At 39.9% G+C, this 24,432-nt stretch overlaps 1 protein-coding gene across 1 annotated transcript in view; it reads left to right on the top strand.

Moving 5' to 3' along the window:
- The window catches only part of ADAM23 (ADAM metallopeptidase domain 23), a 79,855-nt gene extending 69,054 nt beyond the window's left edge, over nt 1-10,801 (top strand). The window contains exons 25-27 of the mRNA XM_068407994.1: nt 3,404-3,494; nt 6,502-6,556; nt 10,688-10,801. Coding sequence (XP_068264095.1) covers nt 3,404-3,494; nt 6,502-6,556; nt 10,688-10,801 — 260 coding nt within the window. The remainder of the gene's footprint in view (nt 1-3,403; nt 3,495-6,501; nt 6,557-10,687) is intronic.
- The last annotated feature ends 13,631 nt before the right edge of the window (nt 10,802-24,432 follow it).

The following is a 24,432-nucleotide window of genomic DNA, read 5'->3' as shown; positions in this document are numbered from 1 at the left end:
GGCTGACTTTTTTCCAGATTTCATCCTAAAATGGATACTTAGCTTTGATAACTTAAACCAGCACATTTGGCTGAAAAAGTGACGGGCAAAAAAAAGACAACATCAAACCACTGCAGTATGTTATTAATTACCTGCACGATGATCTGCAGTAAGCTTGCCTCTTCTCCAGCTAGCAGAGTTTCAAAGCAATGTATATCAGTTCTTGTAGAATCTCTCTGATGATGATGAAGATTTAGGGAACAGTCTGAAGTCCACTGAAATGAAAGGTGTGTTCTGTTCTAACACCTTCAGTGGGATTTGTATCAGGGTCCTAAAAGACGACTAGAGATGATGCAATAGCCACACCAAAGCAGAGCGCGCCTTGCAGGAAAGGGCGGTGTGCCAGGCCGTTACGGTGCAGTTAGTTGCAGGAGCTTCCTCATGATAAATCTGTGTCTGCAGGTTATAGCAGTACTATGGCGGAAACAGCGAGTATACCAGTGTTGTATCTTGTGATAATCTGGATGGAAGATGACCCCACAGTATGGTTGTTGTTAAAACCTTCCTCTTACTTTCGGTTTGCATGTATTTATGGTAAGCATCTGAGTCCAGTGACTAGAGAGGCTTATTTAGCTGAAACATACTGATGTATACTTTTCTTCATAAATGTCACTAACTAAAATGAGCTGATGCAAAGTGGGCTTCATACTGGTAGCAAAATTCTGATTTACTAATAATACAGTTTCCTTGATAATTCTTAATAAAACATAAGGCATACACCTTTAAGGTAAGGTATAACATGTAAAAGTAGACCCATTGTAAGTACTTCTATGTGCACAGTCCGTTAAGGTCTTAAAACAACTTACCAGTAGTCCGCTTAAATCTCTGTATTTCACAACTGGAATTCATTAATTGGAGGGCTCTGTTCTGGTAAACAAGTGGTTGCTGTTTAGTTATCATAAGTTATTTCACCAGCTTTGTTTTTATATTGAAGTCAGAAATGAGATTATAGTCTTGTTGATTGTCAGTGACATTTTACCTTGAATGTAGCCTTTTAAGTTTCTTTACTAGGAGAAATAGCTGTTTCTCTGCATTCATAGGAACTGCCACTCCCAGCATACTGTGAAACAGTTTTAAAATTACACCAGAGGAATAGACAAGCCTTTATGCACAGCCACCTATCGTTTACTCTGCTCTTAGGCTCTCTCCAGCAGATAGCCTAATTCTCACAGGCGTTTGATTTTCAGAGGTTTTTTTGTGTTAAAAAAAAAAATCACTTCTTTAGTCACTGACATTTTATAAAGTTGGGTCAGATCCAAAAAGTGTTTTTATCAGGACCCATTTATTAACATAATTTTAGTCACTTTTGTATTCACTGAACCTAATTGTTTTGTATATTATTCTCTTCTGTTTAAATTTTGATTTAATTCTTCCATATTTATACTAAATAAAACCAATAATGATTTCCTGTATTGAAAGTACAAACTGCTGTTTGCTGAATGTATGTGCACTATGAAATAGATTCCCCCCACCCAAACATTTAACAACCAGGGAACATAGTAAGAAGAGGGATGTAGAAAAGTGGCCAACTGGTACTTCCTTATCTAAGTTAAGACTATATTACTATCAGTTAATCATTGTGCCTGTTGTTGGGGAGGTAGCATTCTGTGGCTAGAAAGAAATCACCTTTAGAAGGTTTCAAGGCTTCTAAAATTTATTACAGATAAATTTCTTGCTGTGTTTTCAGTCGTTTGTTGTGTGCAATCATTTGATGAAATCCAGAGTAAGCCATAGGTCTGAATCAGATACAGTAGCTCATTAGGCTGCTGTTGAAAGCAAGCCTTAATTGGGAATGGCATTCATTTGCCTTCTGCCATGCTCACTCCTGTTGATTTGAGCCAGGTGTGACTTTAAAGGTAAGTCCAAATAAGATGCGTTCTTCCAAATTGTGAAAAATTACCTTTTAGTTATTGTTGACAAATTTGTGCACTGCTCCTATCTGTAAAGCTCACTATATTTCTGTTCAGTCTAAATCCTCTATTAATATTCCTGAATACTCTTTGTGTGGGAATTGCAGGAAGCAGTTTTTAAAGCTTGGTTTTCTTTTAGCTAATCTGATCTCCAAAAGCACTGCTATGGGAAACGCATAATGGATGCAATGAAGTTAGGTCACTGCAGTCAGTTTTAAAACTGAGGGCACGTACTTATTGTAGTGTCTGGGACTGGGCGGAAGGTTTTGTGATACTGACCTAACAGCTTAAAATTTTGGGTTGTTGCAGCTGCCCTTGCTCTTTCCTTTGCTGATCTCTGGCTGCTCCTCTTTCTTCCTTATGTTAGCTGTCTACCGTTTTCCAAACTCAGCTTCAGAACATTTAAAATAGGAAAATTTCAATTGCTGTGTAGAAGCGGTGGTTTGGGGAGACTGGGATAGGAGGTAAGAACTGTTTTTGAAGGCTGTTCCTGGAGATGTAAATGTTTAAACAAAAAGCGTGCAATACGCTGCCAAGAACTGTTGGGTTGGTTTAGTTTTGCCTTGAGCGCAGATGCAATTAACGTTACATCAAAGACTGCTCAATAGGAAACTTTTGTACAGAGCAATTAAAATGTTACTCGAGCCCATTGTCAGTTTTCCTCCACCCTGTGTAAATAGAGCACTTAAGGGTCAATTATGAATGTCTTATTTAGGTGTTCTCTTGCCCTCTTCAGAAAATTGCACAAACATTTTGTGCTCCTTCTTTTTGTTGCTTTTTTCCTGCTCCACCTTTCCCCACTTTGTTGTTAAGTAGCTTCTTGAGGATGATGAAGAGATGCTTTGATGTTCCGAAGGTGTAATGGCAATACAGCTTTTATTTCAACTTCTGTTCCTTATTATATAATCCTTTGCTTTTGTCAAACAATTGTTTGTCAATTTAGCATTGACATAACTGTAGGGAGTCTGGACTCTGATGAGCAAATGCTGCTAGATGCTCTCAGCTCAAATTAAAATACCTACCCTCTTTCAGGATGTTCATGAAAAAAGTTAGGCTTTGTGATTTTTTTTTTTTTCCCTTCTCCTTTGCTGTAGTCATAAAACATACACCATTCCTACTTTTTCCTTTAAGTTAAGGAATTATTCACAAATATTTTAGTGTCCTCAGTTGACAGTTCATTCACTAGATAATGGAATAAGTCACAGTGGAATTTACTGCCTAATACTAGATTTTTATCTGTGGTAGAAGTCAACATAGCACAATGCAGAGACCAACAGCTTTGTTCATTCTTATTGTTAAAGAAAAGTAAGCTGGGCGTGCTGAAATCGTCTAGAGACGTCACCTCGTGTGCTGTCTGTATTCCGTGAATTGTTTGACTACCCTTCAGTTGCTTCACTTAATGTGAATAAAGTGGTTGGTTCTTATGTCTGTCTTACCATAATCCTTTATCACAGGTCCTAGTGCCACCAATCTTATAATAGGCTCCATCGCTGGTGCCATCCTGGTAGCAGCTATTGTCCTTGGGGGGACAGGATGGGGCTTTAAGTAAGCAATGCCGCATGTCTTCTCTTCAGTGGCTATGGCGTTTCTCTTTCTTGCTTACATCACTAAATGTTGAGTTCCTGCTACACGACTTCTAAGGTAACCGCCCAAACTGTAACAAACTGCTTTAAAGAGAAAGAATTACACAGGCACTGAACAAGAGGAGGAAATGGATTTGAAACTGGCAGATGTCATCAGGGTGCAAAGTTGAAGAACAATAAAAGAATGAATTCAAACTGTCATGAGTTCACCCTAACACTTAAAGAGCAAGGTCTTTTTTTCACCTCTGATTAGTAGCGTTGTTCTCAGAAGCTGACTGCAGTGGTTAAAAACTCCAACAGATACATGTCTTGAAGAGCGTTTGTTTTGGATGCAGCAGTCCTTTCAAACTGATCAACTTTTTTTATAATTAAAGACTTCACATGTAAATGGTAAGTGGTGGCAGAAGCCGAGTAGTTCTCAGTAACAAATGTGTTGACATGGTTGACTTAGATGTACCACAGCTAACTGTTGTTTGTGGTTACTGATTTTTTTAATCAGTTCACAATTTTTAAAAAAAAAATTCAAGTTTAGAGAGAATGTTTTGAAATCTTGAACCATCTCCTGAAAGAGGAAAACATTTCTCATCCAATTCTAGTTCAATGTGTTTTATAACTATGAAGGGTAACACACCAGTCGTTCTGCTTGTGCCCCTTAAAGCAAAGAGAGAGCCTTGTACAAAGGTATTTAATTCTTGCCTTTTTTTGTAGTGTCAAGTCTACCTACATGCGTGGTCCATAGTTGGTAAAAAAGGATCTAAATTTAGAATCAATATTTATAACTTTACAAATCATGGAAGTGTTAAGCACAAGAACAAGTAATTTCTCATGGTATTCAAGCTGCTACTTCTTTTCAGTAATATGAATCAAGATTAAGCCATGATACAATGATAAGCTATAGTTCCTCAATCAGGTTTTTATAACAATTCAAAGAGTATTTTATATGGCTTATATTCACGTCTAAGTTGAGAAGAAAAAAAAAATTATTCCCTTATTGACGAAGAAGGCTGTCAAATTAGAATATAGTGATTGGGTCATATCTATCTGTTAATTCACTTTCAAAGGTCACCTGAAAACGCTTCTTTATTTCTGGTTTAGACTGTTATATTTTCATAGTGCCTGGTGGCTTTAATTACACATGCATATAGAAGCAAAATATTTCTAAATCTCTCTCAGCCCTGCTGAAAACAGAGAACAGACTTTGCCCCCTTCTGGACAAGGCAATTACTACTTCCTGTTGCCGTGCCTGCCACTATCGGTGCTTTCAGAAAGACCCAGCACCTGCCCCATTCCTTTTTCTCTAAATGCTTGTTCTGAGGGAAGTAAGATTCCCTGCCCTTCCCCTTGGCACTGCAAGAGCTGCAGAGCTGCATGTATCAGCTGTGGGAGTCAGTGCTCCTCGTTTGCTTTAGTAAGAAAAGATTAAATGCAAAATGTATCAAAACATCTGTCATTAAGCATGCATGTATGATCTTCATAAACTTTTTTAATTCTTGCTGATAGACTTACCTTGAGCTGCTGTATTTTTTTTTCCTTACAGCTTCTTCTCAGTTAAACAAATTAAATCCACTTATATGTAAAATAAATACCCCTAGGTCAGCTGCTAGTATTTGTAAGTTACTACAGGGCAGCTGTAAACAACATAGCTTTAATTCAGTCCTCTGTCTTTTGCATTGTGTCTCATATGGCTGAGATCTGTATTTGTAAACACTAAATTATTTTACTATTTATGCATTTTTGATTTCTTATGTTGTTTCATCAAATCTATGTTCAAAGGCAGATACTCAAATGAGGCGTGTATTTTAGAATATGCACTGACAGACATGGATTCACCTGTGTTGCTACCTGGGATTCTTTTCATTTGATGGATTGAAAGATTTCTTCTGTGTAAAGGCCTAGTCTGGGAATAATGTTTTTGGGGTTTTTTTGGGTTTTTTTTTTTGTTGTTGTTGTTGTTTTTTTTTTACAGACTCCCTGTACATATTCTATAGCATTAACAAATACACAAGTATATTTACATTTTTTCTACTCTATCCTACTAGATGCAGAATTATAGGAGAGAGTTGTCTTTTAACCTAAATAAAGCACAAACAATACATAAAGATTTCAGTTAGTTGCAGAACTGAGGGGTTTTTGTCCCTGCACTTCACCGCAGTTAGCTTTTTAAATCAATACAGCCCAATTTTCTGCGAGGCTTGTGTTAACATTTCTGTTAAAATCAAAAATTACTTAGCAATTCATATCCTTTCTAGACACAGAGTACTTGTGCCTAAATAATACATTTGTATTGCAGAAGATAATTTGTTGAAAACAGTACAAGTCATTAAAATATAAAAGCTTTAGGAAGTTTCTTCCTCCGAATCTTTTTAAGCTGTCTTGTGCTGTATCAACCTTTGCTCTTTTACATCAGTGGCGCAGCAGTCTGGGGATGCCTACGCTTGAGAGCTTGCGTGAGCACAGATCTGTAGAAGAATCCCCCCTGTCTGAAACAATACAGTATTTAATTGATTGTTTATTTCTTGTGTTCCACATCTCTCAAACTACTCTCACAAGCGTTCAGCTTTGCATCCTGGTGTCGTTTGTTTGCCCAAATGTAGAAGCTTGTTATCCCTATGGAGGACCTGTATTGGAAAGGTCTCTTGAAGCTCTTATTCTCAAAAGAGCGAGAAACAACTGGTTATTCTGTAGCAGAACCTCAAATACACTGGCCTGGCCTAGCTCACAGCTTGAAGTGCATGTTTCTTCTGGGGGTCAGAGGGGAACTGAAAAGGCTTTTCAGCTACAAAACAGGGCTAGCACACGTAGACCCTCTGATATTTTGCTTCAGATATATCTGGAGGGACAGATGAGGGTAATTAATAAAGAGGATTTTAACTTTTCCTTTTTAAGCAAGTGATACGTTTAGTCTCTGCAAATACGAGAGAAGGTAGCTAATGCTTTACAAACTGGGAGATGTGATTTCTGTTTCACAGGTTATCAGATGTTCATATGAACATACGGTACTGTGGTGTCAAGTCCATATCAAACGTAAGCTGCAACTAAGCAAACTTTGTTCATGAACTGAGGTGGTGAGGGGTGGGGGGTTGGAGGGGAAGCGTAAAAGAAGGCTTGATGCAAGTTTGGAGAAACAAAGTAAAAAAAACCAAACAACTTCCAGTTTCAAGAACCAATCCTAGGTTAATTTTTCTAATCAAGTTAATGTGTGGATAGAATAGGAAAGAAAAAAGTTAACTGACAATTTTAGAGGGCATAGAGCCTCATTACACACGTCAGGTGGCTTAGAGGTAAAGGCTGGGGAGGGGAAGCCTTGTTAAGTAGATTTTACTTCAGTTGAGCCTTGCATAGTATGTTTAAAGCTGTTAGTGTTTAGACAGCAGTGAGGGAGTCCTGCTATTTCTATGTGAACTCTTCTGGGTAATACACAGAAGTACAGCATTCATGGAATGTAAAGTTCATTTGATGTAGCTAGTCTGTACAAGATTTCAATGTACAGTGTTTAATATAGGACCATTACAGGAAGGACATTTTTACCGTTAGATTAGTTGTTCTGTGTAGTGGCTGCAGTCTCAGGGGCCTGTGCTCACTTTTTTTCCTAGCATACATTCACTTACTTTTGCAAAGCTACTGCAGTAATGTAAGCCAATTAAATGCTTTTGTTGCTGACTTCAACAGTATTAAAGCAATTTTTGGTAACAAAGCAACACTGCTAAGAGGCAATGCTAGTAAGAGTGATGTGGAAATGCATATGAAAAGCTGCTTCTCCATATCAGAATGCAAAAGTAGCTGACAGAGAAGGGTTGATTGTAGGCACAGTTCTGTTTCCAGCAATTGTTTCTTAGACGAAGAGCTGCAGGGCTTTCTGTCCTGCTAATGGATGGACCAAAGACTTACCCCTCCTTACAGATGCCAAGTTTTTAACTGGCCTGTGCAGATGCATTTAGACCCCAAAAGTTTCTGCAAGATAAGGCAGTGGAATGCTAATGGCAATTTTGTGAGGAAGGATGTTTTGGTCCCTTACCAGCATTTCCATAAAGTGTGTATCATGACCTAAATGCAGGCATCGCTACACAAACATCAGCATTAGAATCAAACATGAGATATGTTCTCACTTTTTTCCAAACTACTAGAATAAATGGCAGGTCAATGTCTTATTTTAAGCTGCTAATTTTACTCCCTCATTTTGTTAATTTGAATCAGTTTTGTAGCAAAAGGTCACCTATTTAATCTCCTCTGCAGCATTTGAACCATGCTTTAGGAGTGCCTATGAAAACATTAGCCACTTCAAATAGCTAAAGTACTGGGTTTTGGATATATCTTTAAATACTTAAGTAAAGCTTTGTATTTATGTAATCACAAAGACAAAGACACAGATTTGCAAGTAATATACTGCGTAACCACGTTCCTAATTAGTTGCAAAAAAAAAAATGCAGAGGATTGCAGCAAGGTATTTCTTATATACATCCAGCCTTTTTTGAAGCCAGTTTTCTTTTCTGAAATATTTTTCATTTGTAAAGATGACCACACTACAGAAGCAGTGATGTGCTGTAGCATGGTGTGCTTTTTTGATTCAGAATCACCTATAATTTTGTTTTTTGTTAGAGACACTTTTCCTGGTTGGATTACAGACTGAAAGGCTGACCCTCATTATTTAAAGAGGCATTAAAACATTAAATGCAAAAAGAAGTTGATGTTCTAAGATCTTCCATGTAACAAAGAACTAGGAAACACCATCATTCTCCTATGTGTCCTTTCACAGAGGACTCCTCTGCCCCTGCCTTACTGAAGCATACTGAAAGGAACCTTGTACTACTATAATACATAGCTATAAAGAGGAGCAAATATCCAGGACACGATGCTTACCTAGTTTCCTTTCTTGTAATTTTCTTGGGGAAGAGAGGAAGTTATTCTATTTGCCTATTTAAGTAAGACTACTGTCTTCATTTTGGTATTAAAATGGTTAGTAGTTCAGGATGAAGTTGTTAAAGGAGGTCAGGGAATCAGAATAGAACACCCGACTGCCTCCCTCTGTGGAGTGCTACAATCACAGCAGAGAGATGTGGCAGGCTCTTGTTAATGCTTTGCACACACGTACTGTGTTCCCTTGTTGACACTATACCTGGTGTTCCGTATTCCAGAGACTATTTCAGGCTTTTAGAAACGTGAAGATCTAAAAGAACATTTAACCTTTCTCATACGACACTGTTAGCAGAATATCCTAAGTGAGGAAAGGCAGTGGTTCGGTTAGTATCTTATTCCTTGAAGTGTGTATTTCTGCTGGATAAAACTAGGAAATGAGGAAATACACGGTTTGGGCAGATCACAGAATGCATGGCGAGGGCACAGCAGACTTTGCCTGCTGCCCCGTGCCATGGGTGCTGTCTGAGCTGTTGTACAACCGAACGGTCCTTACTGGAATACTACGCTGGTGGAGATCAGTTAGAAAAGATTTGATAGGATAAAAGTCAAGAGGGTTTTGTTACAAGAGTTGTACTGGGAAGCTTGTATAGCATCTGGTCCTCTGTACCTTGTACTAAGACTTATAAAGTAAATTTGTTTAATTAAAATAAGCTCAGATAACAGAATGTAATTCAGTGTATGTTTTAATGACTTGTCCTCTTCAAGCTAACTGGAACATGGTACTTTCCCTAGAGTAGGAGGACAAGTTACGTCACCTGGATTTTTCTCTTGCATTGACGATTTGTTTTAAGGGGACTGACTAATTAGTTGCTCATCAGTAGTGTTTGAAGTCAAGTATGCTAGACACTATTTAAAGGCTGGGGCTGGGGGGTGGTGGAAGAGAAGCAGACATTTCCTTTCCCCATTGAAACTGGCAGGACAAGCAGACACAAAGCAGGTTTTAACTCACATTTAACCAAGTTATATTATATTCATACTTCCTAGCATGCAGTTCTGCAAGTTGGCCTGAAAAAATACTTCGCTCATCTCAAATTTACCTGTAGTACAGAGGAGGATGGACTTGCAATATTGAAGTAATGTCAGCCTAATGCAAAAGGAGCATTAGTACAGTGCTCCTGGAGGGGAAATGATTGAAAGATGAATATAGTGATCTTTCAGAAAGCAGCAATTCTTAAGCATTCACCTTGCAAAAATGTAGGCACTGGTACCCAAGGAAAAAACAAAAGGAAACAAGAGATGCCCAAGAATTGCCAGTCTCTGGAAGTCTTCTCAAAAAGAAGTTGCCTTTGCATACATCCATTAGTCTCTTCAACCACCAGGCAAACCTTGTGTGTAGTATATTTATAAACGTTGTAGTAGCGATACTAGTTAGCAGGGCTGCAGAAAACAGAAAACCCTGGGGTTGGTATGTAGCTTTAGGGAATTTCTGAATTCCTGTTCTGTATTTTTTGCATGTCAGTTTGGTGGCGGTAGTGGTGCATACGCCCAATGTTAAAACTAAATGCATGAGCCCCTTGCTTGATGCCCCACATAAAGCCAGATACTGGGGAGGTTGCACCCAACTTTTGTTGTTGCTTCCTAATGTCCTGCTGTTTGACACAGCCTATCAGTATCGCAGGAGACTGGATACCACCGACCAGCTTGCTGTCCACTGTTAACTTTAAATTCTAATCACATCATTTACAAAACTGTCCAGTCTCCTTCGAATGCCGTGTCTTTGCTATGTTTTGCACCTTACTAAGATTCACAGCAGTTATGGTCAATAGTGTGGTAAGAGCTCACAGAGGCACGCACTTTTTCGTCACACTGGAGTATGTAAACTAAATTGTGGTATAGCCAGAGATGGGCACCTGCTCCGAGAACTCCAGTCTCCGTGTGCTCATGTATTGCCAGTACTGGCACTTCCAACTCGTTCCCTTAGGAGGTGCATGCTTTCTTGGCCTAGTGGGGACACATGTTACTGGGGGCTGAAAGTCTCTACAAATTTAGAGCACCACTTAAGTACTACAGAAATAATTGAATTCCGTATGCCGGCATGATCTTTAAGCTGCATAAGGAAACCAGTACGTGATACTATGCTACAGAAAGCATGCAACCAAATTCCTTAAATTGTTACTTGTTAAACTGTCTCAGTGTGAGCCTTTTACTTTACTATGACCTTAGCAATGGCTTTGTTCATGTTATATCTAACTAATGTCTTGCATTTTTCTCTTTTCATCTCCTTTTGATGTAACCTGGAAGAAACGTCAAAAAACGAAGGTTCGACCCAAGTCAACAAGGCCCTATCTGAAGAAATGCGATTCAAAAAGCTGCTTCTTGCACTACTGGATTTGGGGTATGATGCCTTTACTGTAGCTGCAGAGGAACTAAATCAGTAAGGAAGAACATGAGAAGCAGTAACTGTAAACACAATGTTGGGATGTTAGGATTTGAGGTGGTAGAAGACTGTCCTTTTTGGAGATAAGTTCAAAATACTTCCTCCATTCACCTTTCTCTTGTTAAAATTAACTGACAAGCATTACAAACTGTTTCAATATCAGGTGGGTTTTTTTCTGTCCTCAAACAAAGGAGGAGACACACAGACCAAGTGCAATAAGAGAACTGTTCCAAAACAACGAAAGAGCAGAAGAGTTTTTTCCCAGCCTGTTGCCACTCTACCTTCACTTGAGTTCGCATGACTTCCTTTTTCTTACCAAACTCCAGCGGCATGAGGAGCTAATTTTGAAAGGGTAACCTGCATGGCTCACACACAACCAACCAAGCTAGCAAGCTGACCCCAAGCAGAATCTGCAGCCCAATCACTACAAACAACTGGGAAGCCAGTGCCAGGCTCCTATAGCTTTTCCAGCCACGCAGTGCATTCTGCTGCTGGACTTTAGAGTTCCCTGCTCCGTGAGCTCGCTGCCCACCTTGCTGTTGTCTCCTGGGCCAGGAGTCTGTTGGGTATGGAAGCTGTCGAGTGATGGATGTAATTCTTCCAAGAAGGAAAAAGTGTAAATACAGAAATAAGATTTTGACATATCGTTTTCACAGATTATATATAAATATATATATGAGAGAAAAGGATTTCCATATAAAAAGGTTCTATTCTTTATGTATATCTATTTTTGATGTTGGGTTTGGTTTTGAGTTTTTTTGCTCCCCTTTTTTCGGTAGCATGTTGTACAGCGGATGTTCTGGGCTTGCTCAAAAAAGGCAGATAACAGCATGCAGATGCAGGGAGTTATGACACCAAACAGATGTGATCTAGAATTTGTATGCTTGAAACCAAAACCAATTAAAAATGTATAAATGCATATCTATGTACTGACTGTAAGTCTGGATTACCTTTTTTTTTTTGGCTGTTTTACAGATTTTCTGTAATATAACATAAGTGACACTAATCACAGAAGTGCCAAGCTTTTATTTTTTTTAAACTATTGTTACTTTTTTGCCTGTCTAGGTCCTGTGAAATAAAAACTTAAGTAAGCCTTAAAATAGTCACAAAATGTTAAAAGCCTGGAACGAGTTATTCTTCTCTTGCCTTCTGCCCACCCACCCCAAGTGGCTTGCAAAGGTGACTGACATTTCTAACTCCCTGTATCTCTGATGCATCTCACTCTTCAAAGCATAATGCAGTTACTACTCTGACCCTTGGCTACTAATGGCTAGTTACCATTGCAAAGTGTGCAAAATCCCGTGTCATTTCAGGGGCTTGTGTGTTGTAATTCCTTTTAGATACGCCTCGTGTACAAACAGAGCTTTTGGCAGAGAAGCACTGGGCAGCAGTACTGTTCCCCAGTAACCACGCTAGCTGGGGTGGATCTGGCTTGAGAAAGGTATGAAGACATCTAGTTTACGCCTCCCTTAAACTAGAGTTGAGTCTGTGGAGTCTGGCTCATCCTTTTCCTCTTGATTTAAAGCTTAGGTAATTCAGTTTGTGTAAGTGAAGTGACCTGAAAATTTCCTTGCTGCATCTGATAATCAGAATTAAAAACTTTTGTAATTTTGGATTTAACTTAAAGGTCGACTATTAGTAACAACAAAAGTGCAGTTAAGCTACGTACTCCACCTTTGTTCAGTGTAAATCCATTTCCTGAGTTAGCTTTAAGAGCCAGAACGTTAAGTCATAGGAAATCTGCAGCATTTTCTTACAAAATCCCATTTCAATTACATTTCTTATTATGATAATGTTCAATCCAATGTCTCAGAAGAAAAATACAATGTATTGTTTTGGTTGATAGTTATTATTAAATGTTTTTAAACAGCTTTAACATGATCACATTAACACTTACTGTGTTATGAGTTAAAGGTGCTGCACACAGGTAGTCAACACTGATATATATTGTAAACCTTATTCTGAAAAATTCCTGCCTGGCTTCAAGCAGAATGAAGTTAGTGACAACACTTTTATGGCAAACCAAAAATACTTACACCTGTGTTACTGTCCTCTAAAAGTAGTTTGCTTGGGAACATAATCCCCAAGTTTGTTAGGGTTCTGCTTCTAAAGCAAGTGTAACCCCCAGCAGAAACACTAGTGGTTACCAAAAATGAAAATAAGTAAAATCAACTGGATATACATAAACTGCCTGTGTAATAAACCTTTGAGAAGCATTTCACAAACAACACTGTGATTTGATGTTTTATATCTGACCACAGTGGTCCCCAACTACTATGTACATAGGGTCAGTGCTGGAGTAACTTTTTTATTTACACCAGCAGTTTCATACGAATGATGATTTCGTGACTGAGTTTATGCTCCCCTCATCAGCCGTTGTGTGTACGTGGAAGAATGCATTTGCTTTCTGCCCTGTGCATACACAAGTGCCAGCACAGCTCAGAGCTGGTACAGGCTGACGTACTTACTGGGGTGGCAGACAACTGAAAAACTTGTTTGGGTAGGCAGGATGGACATGCATACGTACATCCCGCCTTTGCTGTGCTTTGGGAAGTACATCGGCATCGCGCAGCGTCATCAGAAGATGACCTGGTCAGCACTGCCTCCATTCCATCCCCTGTGCATTTGCTCCATTATTTATCTATTCATCTGGACAAGAAACTGTGGTAACTGTAGAGCTCGTTCCAGTTTGCTGCATGATCTCACTGATTTGATCTGATCCTCTTAAAAGAGAAGTCTGCCACGCAAATCAGCTGTATTGGTGCATGTTAAAAGAAACAGCTTACTTAAGGCTGGAGGTCGACCAATTTTTCTTTACTATGCAAAGATGGGTATTGCACAAACAAATTTAAGACAAAAGCGTGAGGAAATGCCACAGAATACTTGAAGTTGTTTTAAGCCGAATCAGTCGTGTTTATATTCACTATTGCTTCCACTGTTACTCTTCCTTTTAAAAATGATTTGTAATTATTTTTTTAAGTGCGCAACTTGATGTTATAAATCAGTTTTGTTTGAAGTTAATACTCATTCATATCTTGTTGGCTGCCAATGAATGGAAATTCAATAATCCTTGTTCTGCATCTTAGCAAGATGAGTATTAAAAACGTCATGAACATGGAATGGAGTAGTTTTTAATTTTCAATCATTTTTTCCTTATTTGTTCTCTCCATTTTACTTAATTTCTGCGTTCAAGATACCACCACCTTTATAGTAGGGGAAATTTCTTTCACTGAAGATCTCTAAAACCACGTCCCATCTCACAGCGAGGTTCTGTCTGTGAGAGGACATTGCACGCAGGCTTAGGAGCATCACCTCAGCACCCAGGGCTGAGCAGACATACAGCAGGAGGGTTGCTGGGCCTGCTTCGGTCCCATCTGCTGGCTTCACTGAGTTGAATGAGACCTGTATGCATTAGTTAGTCGAGGGAAGCTTTTTGCCGTTCAAAAGTCTAAAATGATGTAATTATTTCACAAATATTTTGAAGGCCTCATAATAACCAAATAATATGGGTCATCATTTAATGGATTACTGAATAAAACTCAGTTTCCCTTTTTGTTTTTTTTTTTGCTGGACTAACTGTAGTGAAGCCAGCCTGGGAACACTAACTGCATGCCTGACAGAGTTACCACGTAACTACTGATATTTATGTGCTTTCTCCAGCTCCAGATAGGGAAACAAAGTACACTTTTGTCTTATCTCCCAAGGTTATGTATGAAAGCATGTTTCTCATTGAGAACTATAGAGTGAGGGAACACGGTCATTAACGGATCCACTTTTATTTCCTGTCATCTGAATATAGGAGGATTTATCATCTGCAAACTCAATATGAACATGCAACATTTTGTCTATAATTAGAAAGTCATTCCTAAAATAGGAGTTAAGCCTTTTGCAGTATGTGAATACAAAAGCAAGATATAGATAGATGCATATCTGCTTTTGATTTTACAAGGAAAATTCTTAAAATTGTTTTTGAAAACTTCCACAATTACAGCACCAACTACTGAAGAGTGATCTTGCTGGGGCACTATTTTCTGTTTGTTCTATTAAGAACAAAACCAATGCAACACAACAGCAAGTCATGTTGTACAAACCTGAAAAAAACCTCTTTTATTCTAAATGCACTACCCACAAGAGTGGAAAAATTAATTTAACGTGAATCATCCATCAGGAATACAATAGAGACTGTTTAAGTGCCCTCAGAATGCTTGAAGAAAAAAAAATAAGGAAGTAACTAGGAATTGTAGTAGTAGTGATGCTCAAACTCATACTATTGAAAGCAAAAGGTCACAAAAACATATCTTAAAGCTGCCCATACTATAATTCAGTTCGGAGATGTATTGTTCAGAACTCGGCAAGCACAGCAGCACGTCTTCACATTTTTGTAGGTTTGTTGAGTAAGTTATTTAGTGGAAGCGTGGAATGCAAGAGCACATACAGCCTCTAGGTAAGTACAAGAGCTACACGTCAGAACAGCATAGTCATCCACTTCACGTGTGTTATTTCCAAGCAATCAATCACAAACTGCTGAAGGTAGCATAATTCAGAACGCTCTAGTTGGTAGAAACCCAGTAACCGAGTGTCAGTCTATTTGTTCGTGTTAAAATTTTCTTTTAAAAGAGCTTGGTTTTGTCATAAGCCACAGGACACCCCTCATCTTTACCACTAATGGTGTAACAGGCCGTGCCTTAGTGTGGCACTTCCTGAGGCAGTACAAGAATTTCCCTGCCAAAGCTGGAAACTCAAAGCATGAAGGAACTAACGATGTTCTTCACCTGCAGGACACAGCTGTGCCCAGCATCCATTGTACAACCCAGGGGAAGCTGCTGCTCTCAGCACTGACATGACCAATGCATCAGTCTCCCAGTAGTCCCCCTGCAAAGGCTGGGTTTAATCTGAAGTGCTGACCTCAGAACTGGTCCTCTTTAGGGTATACACTGCTATGTGACACTTAACTGTGGAGAGGCAGAAACGGGAACAAATCTCCTGGTCCCAGTCCAGCTCTCAGACTTCATAAGCACAACACTTCACCACTTCAAAAAAATTCTCTTAACTGTTCATATATCATCTATTGATAGATTTCCTCAGCCATCAGACCAAATATTAGAAGCTTTGAATTTGCTTTTGGGACTGGGAAGCAATAGGTTTTCATCTGCACTACCTATGGCTTTGTCTATTGCTTGAAGTCCAGCAGACACAGAGAAGTGCAGGTTATTAAAGCTGTGCTTTTAACCGATGACCAAGGCGTGAGCATATGATGCGCTCATTACAGACTGGTAACATGCCGTGGTTCCATAACACCAGTTTGGCCTCTTCTGCAGAAAGGAAGTGTTCCCACACATAAACACGTGCTGCTTCTCTGTGGTCTAACCTGGACAGTGCCCAGCTAAATAATGACACAAGCCAACAGTACTTTTGACTGGTTTCCTGTCTCCAGCTAAGATGATGACCAGTTTCTTCCCAAGAATTAAAAGAATCTAGATACCTCAAAACCTAGTGTTATTTGCATAAGCTTTCATTTAAGAGAAATTTTAAAATGGTAACTTCATGGCAGCGGTGCTAAACTTGCTTCCACACACTAATTGCAAGAAGCACTGGGCTAACAACTGACAGCTCCAGGTTTCCCCATTTGACTCCTGAAAGCATTGTGTGCGTATTCGTGGTTATATGGAAACACGAACCAATACCCTTATGCACACTGCCCTCACACATTAGACCCAAGATATAAATTTGACAATTTGCCTTGGAACAGAATAAGCACTGACCTTATTAATTCAGGACAGTTTTCCGTAGATTGGGTCTTTGGACTGCAAAGGTTGAGGTTTTAAATGTCTACTACGTATCTGCTCTTTAGAGGGGACTGCTCACTACACATACTACTTGGGATGCTATGGATTCACCGAGCAGCAAACACCCCTAATCAGCACATGAAAGCGTTACTGTTCCCACACAGGAGCATTTAGTATTCCAGAAAACTGAACAGGTCTACCCCAGTGTCTAACCCAGGCAGCCTTGCGGAGCTGCAGCACAACCAAATAACTCACTACTTGTAACAGTGGAGGCATTTTCTTACTTGAGTGAGAAACAGCCCCCTCTTCCCCTCCCAGCTAGCTACCAAGCTACAGACCACCTCAAGTGGAAGTCCCCTCGCCCAGGGGGTTACAGAAGAAAATGGCACTAGCAGCAGCACCTGGTTTTCCTGTGACCCTGCAGCTTTGACTCACCATGGACAATGTCCGAAGGACCTTTGCACAAAGGTGAGGGGAGCTGTGCTGAATGGTGCCTTTTGCTGTCAAGTGGAAGGAAGAGCCCAGATTCGTTCTGGCACAACACTCTCCCTGCTTTCCACTGGCCAGCGTGCTGTGTGGCAGCAGCATTACGAACACTCAGAGCTCCGACTGTCTGTAGCACTTCAGTCTGGCAAAGCCTGACTATCAGCCTTAGTGCAGTCACACAAAGTATGCTTCCCCTCATCTCTTCAGCTTACGTAAACAGAGATGTTTATCTTCCTAACAAGGATCTCTTCCCAAAACACGATTTATAGCAGTCTAGTTTGCTCCAAAACATGCCAATAACTATATAATTAGAGAACTGACTGTACAGAACTTGCTGTAGCAGTGCTCGTGGTTACGTGAAATGATCACAGTCAGTGCTTTCAAAGAGAAGGCTCAAGTTACTTTTAAAATACAAGGACCACAGTCTAAGCCTCTGTATTCCATTCATATATTTACGTAGGCATTTGACATATTCTGACCACCCATTTCCTTCCCAGACCTATTCCCTTGTCACCATTGCCCACTGTAAGCAAGGGTGGCACAACAATGAAATCAGATGGACGCAAAGTGCACAAGCAGGCCTGTTTGCTCCGGAGTCAGTCATTTCTCCCCTATTACCTTTCAGGCACATCTGAACTTTGTATTGCTATTGCAAGACTTGCTCCATTGTGAAGTTACTCTTACAGATACCGTTAACAATAACTTAGTTAACAGACAATGCATTCTTGACTAGGACTTCTGTGTAATGAGAAAGCAGTTCCAAGAAACTGGAACTATTATAGTGCCCTCCAGCATTCACTGAAAAGCCTCAGGAAATTAAAGATCTTAAGTTCTCCTTTGTTTAACGAGGAGGCCCTGAACTCAAGACTGAAAACAGCCTTGTTTGCAGGAAGAAAGAAACAATTCCCTTACGTAGCAGGATCCTGACTGCGTGCTGTTGGATCAGAGCACTGGACAGGTAGGTAAAAGATTCAGGTCCCATTACATTTTGCTTCAGTTTTCCTTCCTCTGATTTGGCTGGGTTGTTTCCACTTCAAACATAAGATCTCTAGGACAGGAACTGTCTTGCTCAGAGGTGAGCTTTAGCACCTAGCCCAGGGAGCTCTGGTGACCTTTTACCTCACCATCTGGTTGGCTGATATATCTATGACAACCCTGCACACAGGCATACAAAAAAAATTCTAATTATTCATGAAATATGCTGCTCTTTGGGCATGCCTAATTAACAATAGGAGAGAAAGGACCTTGTTAAATCAAACTACAGTCTCTTCAGAAGCTCTGATTTAAAGATAAACTTACTACATAGCATTTCCACTCTATCACCTTTGTAGCCTCTCCTTTGAGAATAGGTTTCAAAGTGTACATTTATGGAAGAAAAATGGGGGTTTCAAAGGCTGAGTGGTCTGAGCTATTAAAAAAATAAAGAAGAAAAATAAAATAATTTAAAAAAATAAATAAAAAAGTCAATGCTTTATCTGCCTCTATCACACTGTTCCTTACTGAAAATATATGGGTTTTTGTCCAGTCTAAGTGTACTAAACAGTTTGTACTACTTCACTTGGAAAAATCGTTCAATAAAGCAGATTTCCCTGCCAATAAGTTATGCATGACAACATACTGATGCTTCTAGTCAGATTTTGCATGGAAACAACCATTTTCCTCTGACAACAGCAGTAGCATTAGTGTATGTATAAGGCATCACACCTCTGGTTTAGTGAGATGCAAGTACTTCATGGGTGCCAAGGAACCCCAGGCCAGAACTAGTAGCAGAACATATAATAAAGCAGATTGTTTGCTGGACTATCTGAGAATCAGCAGATAACTAACAAAAGCTGAAGATCCCACAAGTCCATCCCTTTCACATGACACAGAATATTCTTGTTATTCTCCAGAACCTCCTGTGACCCATTTCTTGGCCCTAAATAATTTGCTGCCCTCCTCTCCAATTTCTTCTTGCAGACTAGTTTCCCTAAACAGCTTCAGATCTGAATGTGCAGGCTCCCAGCATCAGGTCCTGGCTGCCAGGGAAGTGCCCACGCTGTGGGATGAGCGTGACAGTGGCAGGGCTGGCACACTGGCATGGCACAGAAGCTGCCCTGAGGCAAGCACACTCAAACACCCTTTTCTCCCAAGAGCTGCAGGAAAGAAACACCCTTAGAGCAAGAAAAGGTAGGAGAGACCACGTTACACTCCTACTCACCTTCAAGAAAGAACACACTGTGAAAGTGTTTTTCTTCCCCAGAACATTTGGCTGTAACACACTAGGAGACATTGATCCCATAAAAGGCTTGTTTTCCTAGATGTTAATGGCAGTTTTATGAAAGCATGTTTCACTGAACTGTTCTTTTAACCATGACATACCCAGGCTGACTCTCACTTCTGCCTGGAGTGCCTCAAGGTAAGAAGGGTTTCTTTATTGCCTGTGAATACTGTGAACTAATAGTTCTCTGGATATAAATGTCCTGGATGCCATTAAAATTAATCAAAAGCTCTCTAAAAACTTCACTGAATGGTTAAAGTGAGACAACCTGCCCACAGGACATGAACAGTTAACTTTTAATGTACTATATTAATCAGTTTAGGTTTTTTAATTATTTTCTTGGAATGTTTCAGTCTGGATAGAAATACACGAGGTTCATGGTCACATTCTTTACAGAGGTCATTTGCATTTAGTGTCACATGTCACCACACCACATTTTCAAAAATATGTATTAATTTTCTAACCAACATTGCTTAGTTTGCACTTGTAAAATACCTGTTCCAAACGTCTTTTCAAAGCTTGTGTTAAATACATTTGCCACAAGAATTGTTACCTCTTTCACAAATTAATTTAAATCAGTGTCAATGATGAAGCCACTTCAAACTTCTGACTACTGGCACCTAAATGCACTCTTGGGAAAACACTCCACATATGCCCCTGCTGACAGAATTGCTCACATATGACAAGCTAGTAGGCAAGAAGAGATAGGAAAACTTCTTTATCAAAGACAGACAGATCTCTTCTAATAAGGAACCGCACGCAGTTCCTCACATCTTCCAGTGGAAGCAGAAACCTGTGGAGGTAAAAGAACACACACTCAACCCATTTACACAAATGCCAAAATATACCAGTGATTCAAAAGGCCTTAATAAACAAAGTCGCTACACACTGCTGAAACAGGATGAGAAGATCTAGCAGTAAGAATTAAATGTCTAAGTGCTAAGATCTAGACATCTGCCACACAGTAGGAAAACGAGAACAGGAATAAGACCCATTCAATAACAAGTGGGGGAACAAACAAAACACAACACATGGCTTGCATGCCACACAAACAATCACTTAATATCAGATTTATCTGATATCAGAGATTAAGAACTAGAAATCCTGTAAAAAATTAGATGGGCTTTGGCCTGGTTTTCTTATATGAAATACGAACTACAGCACCAGCTCACGGTGAAGATCTGTACCCACATTTCTCTGAGGATACCAGTTAGTAGCAACTGGCAAAACCCAATGATATTCCAGACAAATACCACAAACACTTGCTCATAACTCCAGCTGTGTTCTAAACTTTAGTGTCAAAAAAAAATCTATGCATTCAAATTGTCTAGAAATTAAACAAGAAGTTAGATTTCACACTCTAGACAGGTTTAAAGACAGGACTTAACAGCAATGAGAACATTGCCTTTTAAAGTTACAGGCAAGGAAGATAGCTAGATACAGTATGTGTCAGGAAAGAAATACCAGAATATTGTAATTTATAACTGACTAAGGTTTAACCAAAGACGGTGACAAGTCAGAGGCACTAACAAGCTCTGTTAGGTGAGATACTGAAGCCCTTTGACAATGGCGGTGGTGTATGTTCTCACAGGGCCAAACAACCGACGGCAACCAAGACAGGCTCCTGCTACCTCATGAAGGCAGGTTGAGGTAACTCCTACCTGTCCCACATCTTGTCTGCCAGCTCCACAGAGATGTTTCAGGTCACCCCCAGTAGTGTATAGAACTGGTTAAGTGCCACATCACATGCACTGACTTTCCCGCTGACCATTTCAACAGAGAATAGATCCAGAGGATGGTTTAGAGCAGTGCGGGGTCATCAAACACTTTGTGACTGCAGATTCAATCCACCAGAAAAAAAATTGGAGGACTTGACATCGGAAGTGTAAAAAAACATGTTTTGATACCAGTACTTTGATACAGACTACTTATCAAGAGTTACACAAGCCATGCTGGATAGGGTGTATGGGAGTGATCAAATCATTTGGTGAAGAATTTGTTCAATTTTGCCCCTCTTTCCACTTATAAAATGTCAGTCTCCCACTAATAGGATACAGACTGCTCACTATCCTACATGATGTCCTAGCTAAAATTATTTTTTTTGAAACAGATACTCAAGTTCTGCATTCAGAGGCTTTCATTGTTCTTTACTAGGCAGTAGCGTAACTCTGAGTGCACTCAGAGTCCTGACTCAAAGCCCTCTAAATATAATTTTAAAAATTAATAAAAAATATCTACAAACAGCCTTTGGATTAAGCATAAGTATTTCATTTCCAAGAAGCTCTTAGGTATATTTGTCAGTGAGCCAATTTTAAGCACAGTATAATTTCCTTCTTAAAAGAGAATTTGCAAAGGTATAAATGGGAGTTAGATTCCTCACTTTGCCTTTGTAGATTTTGAAGAAAAATCAAGTCTCTGCCATGTACTATGAATTAAAAAACCAACAGACCTTTGTGTTTCTCAGAGAAGGGAAAACCCAAGTTTTGTCTTTGCTGTTGCTTAGCCAGGTTTCACACAAAGCTGGGATAATTTGGAACTCAATTCAGCAAAACACTAACTTTCAGCTAAGAATATGTCTTTAAGCCTTAATCCAAAAACTGCTTTAAACAGGTATCTTTCACCATGCAGATCATTTTACAAAGCTTAATACTGGGTCCAGGTGTGGCTGCTTATGGCAGTAACAGGCAAGTAGTACATACCATCACACATTGCTGTCTCTCAGTCTCAGTGCTGAGCATAATTTTTTTTAATCTGTAAATGCTTACTTAGCTCAAGCAACCATAAGCCATTACCTATTAACTGTTAATGTTAAGCCACATTGGAGGGTTTGCAGGGAGCAAATGCAGGAAGGAAGCAACTCTGCACATAGTTGTTTATGCCTTTACTCTATTCAAAATACAAATACCAATTAGATGACCTCATACTTTTCTCTCTTCCCTTTCCCTACTCCTATAGCCTGATCACTTTAACATTTGCTTATATTTTATTTTGATATTTTTCCAGCAGAAATAACACCATTTCTGTAGTGTTACATGATTTGAAATCTCTCATCTATGAGGTAAGGAATCAACTTTTCTTCACAAAAATCTCCTTTTGCAAATGACTCTCGATATGACCTGCAGCCCATCTGAATTAAATTCATTCATAAGATACAGAGACCCACTGAAGATGTGAACACTGGCTCTCAGGGGAATACATCATGCAGTGCAATGAAGGAAAGATTACTGATAGCCTAAAAAGGGCACAGAAAGCTTTACTGAGGGAGGGTACGTGGAACTGAATGAGCGGTCAATCCTTCTATGTTTCTTCTCCACTAGGAGACTGATGTGATGAATCCAATTATTAAAAACCTCTTTCCCTGAAATAGAATATGAATGCTCTAGTTCAGAGGGAACAGAGGGTAGTAGGCTCAGCAAGTATTTGTGGAGCCAAGTATTTTATCTGTGGCAGTATTTCCCTTGAGCAGCAACTCTCATTTCTCCAAGAACCCTGGTTCAGCATCCTTGGGTCTACCAGAAGGATTCTGAGTGGAACGAAACCAATATCGTTCTTGATCCAAAACCAGATAAAGTGCTCCCCAGAAAGGGACTCAAACTCACATCTTAACAAGGAATCCAGAAAGGTTCCAGCTTAGAGGAAATGTATCAATTCACAAGACACATTTTGACTTTTCCTTTCCAGTTCCAGGCTTTTGCTCTACCCTTAACAGCATGGGGCAGAGTCCTTGGAGCAATGCATCATGGACCCAGCAACATCAGCAAAAACCACTCCTGTGGCATCTTAGTCCTGCTTTGGTCTGGCCTCCTGCACCCAGGGCCAACAACAAACACAAGTGGCCTCAGAAACTTTTCTCCCCAGGAGCTGCTCTGAAGTTACATCACAACACCTACATTTCACAGGCACACTTTCCTTCTCTCTCTCGCCCAGTTCAGCCCCCAAACATGGAGGCTAGAAGCATACTGGTTACTCACTTGCCAAGGGGGCTCCAGATAGCACATGGGCCCAGAACCAGCTCCTACAGAACAGACTTTAAAAAAAAAAATGCTTAAGGATCATTTTAGCCCTAGAACCAGAGAGAAGGAAGTCTACTGGCATAGCCTGTATTTGATAGCACAGAGAAGAAACACTGGAGATCCTATGTGCAACGAGAGGCTTCCCCCTGCCAAATTGCAAGGGCTTCTTGCAAGGCATTGCACTCTTCAGTTCCTCCAGAAGTCTGTTTCAGTGGATGGTTCTCACTATTCCCCCATTCCCAACCTCACACCTCTTGAAAAATAAATGGAACATTTGCAAATTTGCCGAAGTCTTACAATATAGTTATCTACATTGGTTCTAGCCAGATGTTCTTTCACCCCAAAAAGTTCCTTTCAATTTTGTTAAAAAGTAACATTACTTGCACGAAATAGACTTTCACGTGGATTGCTCATTGAGAAGATGAAATAAAGCATCAGAGAAAAGAACAGTGTTTGTCATAGACACATTGTAATATCATGGGTTAGGAAAGGAACATGCTTCTCCATTTACACGGACTGGATGCACAGGAAGATGTAAATTATAAGGATATAGATGACTAACAGAAAAAACAGTGTTTCAAGCCAACTCTCCAGCTGGTATAAACTAGTGTGGCCCCACTGACTTCAACAAAGAAAGCCTGGTGCTACTGAAGCACAGCTGCTTCATGGAGAAAGGGTTATGGTTCAAAGTGCAAAGACAGAAGGGAGCTGTCAGTGAAAGTCTTGAAAAAATGGGCTACAGCCCAGTTGGCATGGACTGGTGCAGCTGCACTGGCTTCAGACAGTCAGCAGAGTGCTACATGTCTATAGACTACACAGAGTTATGAAAGAATGGCCCCACCCTCCCTATTTCTTCAAATAGCTAGTACTAAACAAGTTAAGCCTGAAACGGGTTAGTAGCCTGTTCCTGGAGCCCCAGCTCTTTGAGTTGTATGTTTAACGCATGCAAGGGGGGGGCTGCAGCAGGGATAGCAAACATCGGCAGAGTTGTCACTTGCAGAATTGAGCTCACGCTTTCCTCTCCACACTGCATATACCAGGAGATGGCCCTTTCCCCAGTGGCT

This window comes from Nyctibius grandis, chromosome 9 (assembly GCF_013368605.1).
Source record: "Nyctibius grandis isolate bNycGra1 chromosome 9, bNycGra1.pri, whole genome shotgun sequence".
NCBI lineage: Eukaryota > Metazoa > Chordata > Aves > Nyctibiiformes > Nyctibiidae > Nyctibius > Nyctibius grandis.
This window is presented reverse-complemented; position numbering and strand designations above follow the sequence as displayed.